The following is an 11010-nucleotide window of genomic DNA, read 5'->3' as shown; positions in this document are numbered from 1 at the left end:
CCCTATTTGATACATCAAACTGTGGTAGACGTGGCATAAACTTTTGAGAAAAAAACCTGTAAGAGTAATTTCCTCTGTGAAGAAACTTTCTTTCTTTCTAATTTATGGCCCTACCCCTCACTTTGCCAACTAGAGATCAATAAAATTGTATCACATTATTTAGAAATCCATCCTCTGAAAACTATTAACTTTGTTGTTCTATGCTAGAAAACCAACTGTAAATTGAGAGAATACGCCTGACCCCAGCCAGCAGCGGAGCACCAGACTAAGCTGTACAGAGCTACTGCTAAAAATAAAGAACTCCAGAATCAAAGGGCATCTCTAGAGATTTTCTAACACACGTTGAGAGGATAACTGGAAATTCCCACAACATTACGTTGACCTCTCTTTGAAGGTTCTGATTGTCACCACTACAATGGGGATAAATGATTTCTTAGAGCAAACATTTGCAGGATGATTGTTAGTGACAGAACCTCTCCCTTTGGGTGGTGTTTGCGTACGTCATCCCATGCAGTGACAGGATAGCACCAAGGATGAGGGGACAGAGGCAGCCATACCACTCTGTAGTGCTGGGGTATAACTCCTCCAGCAAGGCAGCCCACACCATCTTTGGTTCTCCTGTTACCAAAACGAATATGACAGGGCTCACAGCAGGACTCCGAACGTTAAGGGTTAGATGTGAAGGGGCACAAAGGAAGTTGTAAATAAAACAAATTTTTGTGGCTAAATGTTCATATTAAATATCAGAAGAAGTAAAATTTTTCATATCCAATGAGCATCTCCCCAGCTTCCCATTCAGCTCAGAAATGCTCATTTTCTTTTCTGTTCTGGAAGTCTAGACAAAATGTCTTCATATTTTTAATTTTTGATGACCCAAAATCCAGAACTCATTCAACACTCTTGACCATGATATTGAATTTCATATGAACTAAATTTTAACTAAACAGCTTATTGGAAGAACAATCTCCCTTTTTGTTTTTAATCACTTTGCAAGGTTCAGGGCAGCTTAGTGCTCTCGTAGGCTCCCTCCCATCCTCACCCCGGGTGTGCCATTACCTTATTTAACAGGAAAAGTACTTAATATAAAACGGAGGCTTTGTAAGAGCGTTCTGAAGTGCTGTACTTCCAATGAAGTTTTACTTAAAAAGTGAAGCTAACAAGAGGTTAAGAGAAAAAGTACGCAAAGGTTCCTTCCTTCTCTGTCTTTAAACACAAACAGCGTTTTTTCATTTTCCAAATTCAGAGAAATTGAAGAGCTAAACATGGACATTTATGTCATCCCCAATATCACAAAATTCAAGTATTACTAAGTATCAAGGCACTGCCTCTTAAATGCAGCAAGGGGACACACAGGTTGTGTGGACTCTCAGCAAACGACCAGAAACACATTTGCTCCTTCTCAGTGGAAGCCAAAAAACCACCACGTAGTTGATAGTGTTTCTGCGAGGGCAGGTTTTAAAGGACAGCACAGGCAAACAGGATTCTGCTGCTGGCAAAACCAGCTGTTCAGAATTGGACAAACTTTCTTTTTCACCAAACCTTAATTTTCCTGAAGTGATGCAGAAGGGAGTGGAACATGAAAGGCTCAAGGATTTAACAGGAGGCAGGACATCTAAGTTATCCTCAGTCCTGCCTACTCAGAATTGAGCGTAGACCGTTTTGTGCTTACAACTAAGAGCCTTTTGTGATTAGGAAAATTCCCAGTGATGGCTTGTTAATTACACCTACCAATAACCGGGAAGACAAGAAGTCTATAAATAGCAATCATGGAAGCTGCAGAAGCAGAGCATTTATTTTCACATTTGAATACATTAACTAATATCAAAATACACTCTCTAAAGCTAGCACCTCACACAGCCGATGACATATGTATTTAGAAATCTTTTTATACTTACAGAATTGCTTTCGCTTTCAAAGTAAAACTTAAAAATGTCTTCTCAAAAAAAAAAAAAATCCCAATCAAAACAAATCAAAAGGAATCTACTGAAAGGAAGAAAAAAGAAATCAACACAAAAAATGTACAAACTCATATTTACGTAAGATTCTCAGGTGCTGCAGAAAGGGCTAAGGAATTTCTTAGAAACTGATTAGTAACAAGACCTTTACGATGGTTTAAAATGACTTTTAGGGGAAAACCATGGATGGAAAAAATAATGCAAACTCCAAAATAACAGACTAAACGAGTATATTTTAACAAGCATGATTTGTAGAGAGTACTAGTCATATCCAGTCAATATGTGTCTTTCTGTGTTTCTGAAGACAGGTTGGATCCTGCAGCAGTTTTTGCAAAGCGCCTAATTTAAGAGGAGGCAAATTCTAGGAAGGTAAAGAGCAAAATCACACACAGACAACAGATAAAAAATGAAGAGGAAAACCACCCAAACCCCAATGCCCCTAAAAACCCATTTCCTCAAAAGCCAAAACAACAGTAAATCCCTGCACATCCCTGCTCATTCCTCTAGTCCGTGTTATGCCCTTCCTTCCTAGGACTAACTAGAAATTTAGTCAGCAAGCTCTGCATGCAGTACTGAAAGTGTAAATTCAGTGGAACTTCATGTAACTCACGGACATTAGTATAGATCTCATCAGAGTGAGGGGTACACAAATTGTGAATGTGTCATTATTGGTCTCCATGTACTTTCACCTGGTTGGAGGAACCACTGACAGACAACTTTGGGATACCTGTTATTACAATTATTTACATCATGTGAGAATATAATCAAGCTGCAAAGATAATCATCACCTGCTGCAGCAGAAAATCTGGATTACCAGCAATAAAAACCAGCTCTCCACGAATTACGTACTAAACATGGACTGTCAAAATCACATCATTCCTGTTGCTGGTTTGACATTTCTGCTGCTTGAATTCTCTTTTCAGAGGTGCTCAACACTTGCCAGAGTCTGCGAAAGCAGGAAATCCACCCAGTCAGAAATAGCTCCTCCTTGGAAGAGGGGAAGGGTAACAGCATCTGCTGACTGACTTCCCAAGGCAGTTCACAGCAAAGCTGTCAACAACCCAGCAGGTTGTGTGGGAGCAGGGACTGGCATCCAGTTTACTGTTCAAGCCACGGATGTAGATGCACCACCACCGTATGCTGCTGTTGCACATAAAATAACTCTGGATTCCAAAGGTTAGTGCTATTTGGGAAATACGGCTTTGCATTACCTGGATATTCAAAGCATTACCTTTCAAGTCAGGGGAAACACCACTTTGGCAAAAACATTGCAGTGAGTTTGAAAAATCAATTTGGTAGAGGAAAAGCTTTTAGTCATATTCTAGATGGTAAGAAAGAGATCACCACAACCTCAGCATTTACTGTTATCTACCAGACTTACTGGTACAGCCAGTCTTACTGCAAAACAAACCCATAAAACCCAAGTGCTGTAGCTGGGTGAGCTCTTCAGTGGCAGTACGACACTGGCATCGGTCTCTTCTCTCATTCCTGTGGCCAAGAAGCTTGGTGAAACATCCAGAAAGAACTTCAGGATTTCTGAAGGCACATCTATACCTTCTGGTTTCTTGTCTACGTTTCAGCACACACACGGTGTGTGCTACACTGGAAGGACCATAAGCTGAGAGCATTCAGAAAACAAGCAAACCAGAACTACAAACATTTCTTCAGGGCTGTCAACACTGCAAACAGAAACAGTTCACAAACGTGCTGCTGCCAAAGAAATCCTTTCATGTTGGGGGAGGAGAATTTAATGCAGCTATGATGGCAGCTCTCCGTTAAAAAAAAAAAAAAAATCTGCCTTGCCTGTGATACTAGAGATCCCGTTTTGAAAATATTTACAGTTCTCACAGAACTAAGCAATAGTTTCACATTAAAATACAAGGACAGCTTTTTTAATAGCAAGAATCTAAGGGTTTTCTCAGAATAGTTTAAGAAGTTAAGTATTTTTAAATAGCCACACTGGCAATAACAAGCTAGTTGAACATTCTCCTTAGTCTGGCAGTTAAATTTTGTTTCTTTTTTCACTTTTGCCGAATATCCTACTGCTGCTGCTATGAGGCTAAGAGAATCGCTATGCTCACTAAACCATGCAGCAAGGCAAGAAGGCAACTGAAGGGAAGAAAATTAGAGAATCTGACTGGGAATCCTGGGCTGTCTCATGTTACACAAGAGTTTAATGAAGAGAGAGAAGAACTAGGTGTAAATCACAGCTTCCGATAATTACAAGAAAGAGTCTCTGGATCAGGAAAATAAGCCAAGAAACAGCACATTTCTCACAGCACCTCGTAGGAATGGGGAGTTAGGTATTCCCATCACTGGGGCAGGAGCCCTACGACTTCTCCTCAGTACATTATGATATGTTAATCTTCTTAGGGTCATTCAAGACCAACCAAACCATCACCACCACAGATGTGAAGGTTGAAGCTTACTTGCCATTACAAGTTACCAGGAATAACCTCCATTCAGTGAAAGTTAATTTATACTCATATCACTAACAAAAGAATTTACTAGGAAGTGATCTCAGTGCTCAGTTCTATTCGGTGGGGGAGCAAAATAAAGAGAGGAAACTCTGGAGATGACTGTTTTCATAAAATTACAGTTATACCATTACTGCCTAGCTGATCAATCAGTTTCTTTATGCCCCCATTTCCTTGTAAAGTGTTAGGAAATTAGACATTTAACATTGTTTAATTAAACTGAATGTTTAGGCTTGTCTGAAAACTATCGCTTGAATCAGAGCTCATTAGAAAGGCACAAAAAGGGTATAAAAGGCAGCTAAGGGTCCAAACAGAAAGTCTGGGTTATTTGGATAAAGGAGGAAAAGGAGAATTTAAAGCTATTTCAGAAATAGGATTATTCTGTATGTGAAGTATCAGCCTTGAGGAACAAAGCAGCCAGCATGGCAAAGAGAATCATTAGGCACACCCCAAGCAGTAGCTGGATGTGTCCTTGCTAGTAAAAACAATCCTGAGTCATCACGCCAAAGCAGATTTTGTAGCTCCTGAGTATTCCCTCTCTTGGCAGTGGAAACCCTGCTTTTTTTTTGTCCCCCCAGCTCCTTCCTTCCTCACAAGAAAGAAGGAAATATTTTCAGCTAAATAAATGGGCCAAAACACTCTGTAAGAATTTTCTCACCTCCTCTGACTCTACTGCGTCTCCACGTTTCTCAAAGAGTAAGGAAAAGAGTTTGCTGCTGCCAGCAGAGCAAAATATACTTTGAGACAAGATACATGAAAAACCTGCTGGCTCTCTCAGAACTGTTTGCCAGGGCTGAGTGTTGCTTTCATCTTTATGCAACTGTAGTCAGGAATGAAGACATTAAGATGACTCTCTCCTTATAACTGAGGGACAGTCCCTACCTTAATGTTTTCCAGTGTTCCTAAATTCTTGTTCTACACCCTCATCCCAGTTACCCGTAACAGAAGCACTTCAGCTTTGTTTTCTGCAGCTCTGCTGATTGCACGTGGGAAACACTGACATCTGTATTTGCTTTGAACAGGAAACCTTTTAGATTGGCAATGCAAAAAACACTGTTTAAAGATCTCCAGTGTTTTCGCTTACGAGTCCTCCAAACCCCAATTCAGTAGACAGATGTGCCTGCAGTGGCAGCTGGTCACAGTTCTTATCCTCAAAATTTGGTCACTTTAGATTTGGGGTGGACCCGGGCAGAAGAAAGCCATTAAATTTTTGGCATCCAGAGTCATATCAGATGCTGGTTTGAGAGCTGCTCACCCAGTCAAATTCCACCATTCATTGGGTCATTTTCTAATAACCGACTGTTATCCTGAGCACGCACCGGCATTGTTAGAGCCAACCAGTTACCGATTCCTAGCACGTAGCAGAGGGAGGGAGACGTGTGCCCAGAATGGTTAAGGGCAGGCGGAGCTGGCGGCAGAGGATGAGGTAATGGCTCTTTCACGGTTCCAGGGACACGCACGCAGTTCCTGCTGGTCACAGTGCAGCCTTTCCAAACCTAGATTTGCTTTCAGCATTTGGTAAAGTTTATACTCCCTCTTAACGGCAATAAAGGGAATCCTTGTGCCTGTATTTGAAACCAGTGCTTACAAATACTATTGGTTGCATCCACAGTTAAACATTTCAGATGGTTTTTTTTCTTGTTTTTCTCTTGGACATAATGTATGCTAATCAAAGCACCCAGTTTGAGTGCACAGAACAAAGCAAAACACACAGAGCTTTTTTCTTTCTTTAGGTGTTCTCACTTAGGGCTAAACTTTTCTAGAAATAATGAGAGTCATGCTAAGAACATTCCTCTCCACTTACTAACTCCTCAGCATGTTAGAGGACAAGCTACATGGAGTGCTTTGATTTTAATTTTTGTTGGAACTGTCTGTGGCTGAATAATCTGCAGTCCAGATGTTGTAACAACATCTGAAGTCCCTCTCAGAATATGCACAAGGATGGCAAATGGCTCTGTGGTGAAATCCTGAACAAACATCTTGTCTCCCCTTTTCTTCCTTCTCTTGATTTATTCCCCAAATCACGGATGATACATGATTTGCAAAGATACCAGAGATCAGCTGAAAAAATGAAAGAGTTAGTTCAAAGGTAAAGAAAACCAACTTATTTTGATTCCACTGTCTCCCTCCTTCTCAACCTGCACTTATGAAGTCTAAAATCATTAGAAATGTTTCCAATAAACTTTCAACTCTAAAGTTTTAAGAGGAATGGTCTAAAAGTCCACGTTCTCTGCCCAGATATTAGAATGCAGTAACAGTACTTAGAATCCAAAATAGCTTCAGTCTCCACCTACATGTAAATGACGGGAACTGTATACCTCTGCTGAACAGTTAAAGCTGCTTTCATGGAAAATGAAAAATGTGTCTTCTCACAAATACTATTATTGTGTGCCTCAGATTTCTAAGAAGAATTTCTCTAGAACTTAAAATTTGCAATTTAGTGTTTGGTAAAATCCCTCCAGTACTCAGCAAATTCTTCTCATATCTGCTTCGTAAAATAAAGAAAGATTTAAATTTACATTCCAAGGAATCTAGATGTGTTTAAGAAAGTCTGCTCCTGGAATTAGCATCCAATTAATCCAAAGTCTTCAAGAAAACACCACAAAAAAAGAGTGCTCAACAAAATTACACCATAGCATAAAAAGCAGAGCAGCACCCACGAGCTGCACTTCGCAGTCTGCCTTCACCAGCAGTGTGAGAGATTGGCACCAGGACCAGCCAGACTGGCTCCTGTGGCAAGCACCCACAATGCCAGAGGAACGTTGCCAGATAGGATGACATTTAACAGTGTCTTCCAACAGCTGATAGCCCAGAAGAGACACTAAACATGGCTCTAGTCTCTGCTACATCAACAGAAAGTCTGAGAAATGCAAACTTTACCTCCTGTATTTTATAACACTAGGCACAGTTGCATCACATTTTCAAACCATTCTAATGTTGTCCAGGTTTTGTTAAAAATACCTTATTAATACAGAAAGTGTGCTGAAAAATCATTGCACTGTACTCGGTTTGACACTGCCCCCTGGGTGTTTCACTGCGGTTTGAGGAGATGATAATTTGAGGGCAGTTTTATCAACTAACATAACCAGTAGCCACAAAGCACGGCAAGGAGCCAGGGTGACTGGCACCATCCTGGTGGCACAGGAGAAGGGATATAGCAATGTACTTACTACACAGGCACAGCTCTGCGCAGGATTACAGCCTGCTACTACCCCACTGTAAGGCTGACCCAAAGGCAGAACATGTTTCCTCAGACTATGAGGTGGAACCATTCAGTCCCATTTAATCTGGCAGAACCATCGGTGCACTGGTAGCAGAAAATCTGACCAGACTGGGCTGCAGTAAATCGTAAACCTGGTATTTCCAGCCTGCAGTCTAAACAAACAAGAGAATAGAATCACAGCCCTTTTCATTGGTTTTTCTTCTTTTTTTTTTATTTATTTAAAGCAGCAGTCAAAAGGCCTCTTGAAGCCTTGTTTATAAGCAAACCAGTCTCAAAGGCTGGATTTACATTGGCAGGGTTTAGAGCCTGCAAAATAAACCTTTCTAGGTAGTGTTTTCCTTCTACCTAGAAGGGAGGAATGGTTTCCAGTGTCATTCTCCCAGACTCCATCCTTTTCAAACTGAGGAAAACTAAGCCAGCATAGCTGGCCCCCGCAAGCTTTCCGGGGAGCCACTGCACTCCTGGCATGCACCTGCAGCCCTTCCTTTGGGATGGCAATGTATGGGAATACACCATCCGGTAGCCTCTCAACAGGGTGAAGTCACCGCTGCCACTCAAAACAAGCAGAATGTACAGTAGCTGGTACTGAATTGCGATTTCTTTGGCAGAAGTCATTCTGTTCAGGAGATCCTTTATGTTCTAGTACAGTGGATACCACAAAACATCTTTTAAAAAGTATACTTCTTTAATCAACACCAAGGTTCCAAATTCAATGCCAAGCGAAACCTTGAAACAAATTGTATGATCAACTGATAAAACTCCTAGAAAAATGGTTTTCAGTTCCCTGTAGTTTTTTTCTCTACTGTCCTGTGCTTTCTGTTCTCCAAGGACTTTTGTGCCACTAAGATTTTGCATATAACAGTGTTTAAGTGACCACCAGCTGTGCTCAGCTTTTACTCCACCCATAACCGGCTATTACAATAAAGGCTGCTGGGAAGCAAACTGCACTTTGCCTTCTGAAAATTGTTATTGTAATAAGAAAGCCAGAGAAATAAATGGTAAAGCATCTGTTGAAAATCAAGTTGTAAGGACAGTGGCTTCTCGTGCTTTAAAAACTTTAGTCTTTCAACGCTCACGGTGAACAAAGCAAAGTATTTACTACAATTCATGCACTTCTTTAAGGTTCTAAATTCTTTGTATATCATGTACTTGAAAGAAATAACTGGATTGTTTGTTCATTAAGGTTTGGGATCTTAATTTGAGAGGAAGATTTTATAGATGCAATTAAATTAACATGACATCCCCAGAATTTCCTCTGGTAGATGCAGGCATTTGCGGAAAAAAAACCCTGGACTTCTTGTACTAGGCAACTTCAAAGCCCCTTCTTTCAGCTTTGCGTACAGTCTTTCCGCATGGGTGGAGCACACATCCTCTCAGGAGCTCACTGCCAAGGCTTGTACTACAACCTCGTTTTATGATCTTAAATGTGTTGCAGAAGATCACGCGGTCAAAAGACAAATAAAGGGTTCTGCTGCATTGTCTTGAACACTGGAGAGCAGACTAAAAGACAATCTCATCCCATAGCAGGTGTGTGACTGGTCACACCATAGCAGCCTGTGACACAGGACTGAAGGCGCAGGCAGACCTTGCCCAGGGGAGATTCCGGACAGCTGCATCTTCACCATGTCATGAGAGAGAAACTGCGAACATGGGGCTGCTTTGCTGAAAGCCCATCTGACCTGCAGATCACCACATCTAACCAGGTTGGTGATCCTCCTTCTGAGGAGTCTCCTTCTGAAGGAAGGAGATAAAAGGATAAAGCCTTGGAAGTGTCCCAGCTCCCTTTTCAAAAGACTTCACGGATTCACGCGCTATCACATTCTATGATGGTTCAATACCTGACACTGCACAGAGAGGAAATAAGGCTATTAGCGAAAATGTCACAATCTGTGGACTTGAAGAGCCATAATCAAAACCAAGATCCACCGCGTAACTCTGGGACTGAGCTATCAGTAGAATCAGAGTGACGCAGCAGAAGGTAATGAGAATCTTTGCTTCTGATGTTTGTTTCTCACGTTCAGCCTCCTACTGACACAGTATGTCATTAGAAGCTCGCACTCATCACTGCTGGAGCACTTTTGCCATGCGCCTTTCTTCTGACACCCTTCTGCAGTTCACTCAAAGGACTGTATTACCAAGCCTGAAGTTCACTGATCATTGACTGCTCAAGGCTTAACAACTCTGCAAAAGACTAAGCAAACACCAAGTCTTAAATGTCGGCCAGGCAGCACCAGCACTTTCCTCTCCACGTCCCACCAACGATGTCAATGTTTTCAAATCTTCTAAAAACAACGTGTTGCTGTATCTTCCCACCCCTCCTACTCCACGAGCAGTAAAAGCTGCAGAGATCCTAGGACTTACAGACCTCCCATTGGTTAAAAGCTTCTGTAAAGGCACTTGAGAAAGTTAATTCACAGAAGTTTTAAAAAACTTTATACATGGGAAAAGTAACAGTCACAGACAGAAATACTGATTTTATGGTAATTTTATGTTAAATAATAAATAAATGCAAAAATATTCAGCACATTGATTTTTAGTACCAAAGTTTTGATGGCATCTACTGAAGGAATTCCAGGCCCTGCTTGTGTTGAAACTGGAAATTCATCGTACACTGCTTGTTATTTCTAATTCCCATATGTCGAGTTTTACAATGCCTACACAATTAGGGCATGAAGCAATACTAATTTGTTATACACCAAAAATGGATAAGGATTAAGCCACCATAATTTTCAACAGAAAAGGAATCCGATCCATCGTCTTCAGTAGTATACTACCACATATATAGACACAGAGAATTACATTTTTTCTTTTCCTCAAAGCTGTTTAACTTGAAGACATCAGCTTGTAAGTACTCTAACACGAACGGTCACCACAAGCAGCTTATTTTTTCATTGAAAAGTCAGTATCAGACACGGGTCTTACTTATCTGATACAAGAAAAATATTCCTGGTTCCATGGCCATGTTTCCACCCAAAACAACACAGAGAGAAAAGGAGGAAATGATGTACTTACTTGTTGAAAAGATTCAGTCCAATCCTATAATGGCGTTTCCTGATAACATCGTTACTGAAGGCAGGGGAATCCCAGCTATTGCGAGTCTCTTTGTGGTACGTTTGTTTGCTCAAGGTTTGCTCCCTCAGGCTGTCTCTAGAAGAAGATTCTGAGCTGCAGTTTATTGTATCATTAGAGTTGGAAGTGCTGTTTATGCTGTCATTGTCTCCGTCAGAATAATCCGACTCTGATTTGCTTTGCCTGTTGGCTGTGCCGTTGATAGCTAAATGGCTCTCTATAGGCCGAGCCCTGTGTCTTGCCTCTGGTTCCTCTCGGGGTATAATCTTGGCAGGGATGCTGTGGG

General features: G+C 41.1%; 1 protein-coding gene across 1 annotated transcript in view; it reads right to left on the bottom strand.

Moving 5' to 3' along the window:
• IQSEC1 (IQ motif and Sec7 domain 1) overlaps window positions 1-11010 on the bottom strand; it is a gene marked incomplete at its 3' end in the record, with an annotated part of 24911 nt that overhangs the window by 9834 nt on the left and 4067 nt on the right. Inside the window, exon 3 of the mRNA XM_010136033.1 lies at window positions 10668-11010. Within this exon, the coding sequence (XP_010134335.1) occupies window positions 10668-11010 (343 nt within the window). The remainder of the gene's footprint in view (window positions 1-10667) is intronic.

Source organism: Buceros rhinoceros, unplaced genomic scaffold, assembly GCF_000710305.1.
Source record: "Buceros rhinoceros silvestris isolate BGI_N320 unplaced genomic scaffold, ASM71030v1 scaffold22275, whole genome shotgun sequence".
Classification (NCBI taxonomy): Eukaryota; Metazoa; Chordata; class Aves; order Bucerotiformes; family Bucerotidae; genus Buceros; species Buceros rhinoceros.
The sequence above is the reverse complement of the archived record's forward strand: the minus strand, read 5'-3'. Positions and strand labels throughout refer to the sequence as shown.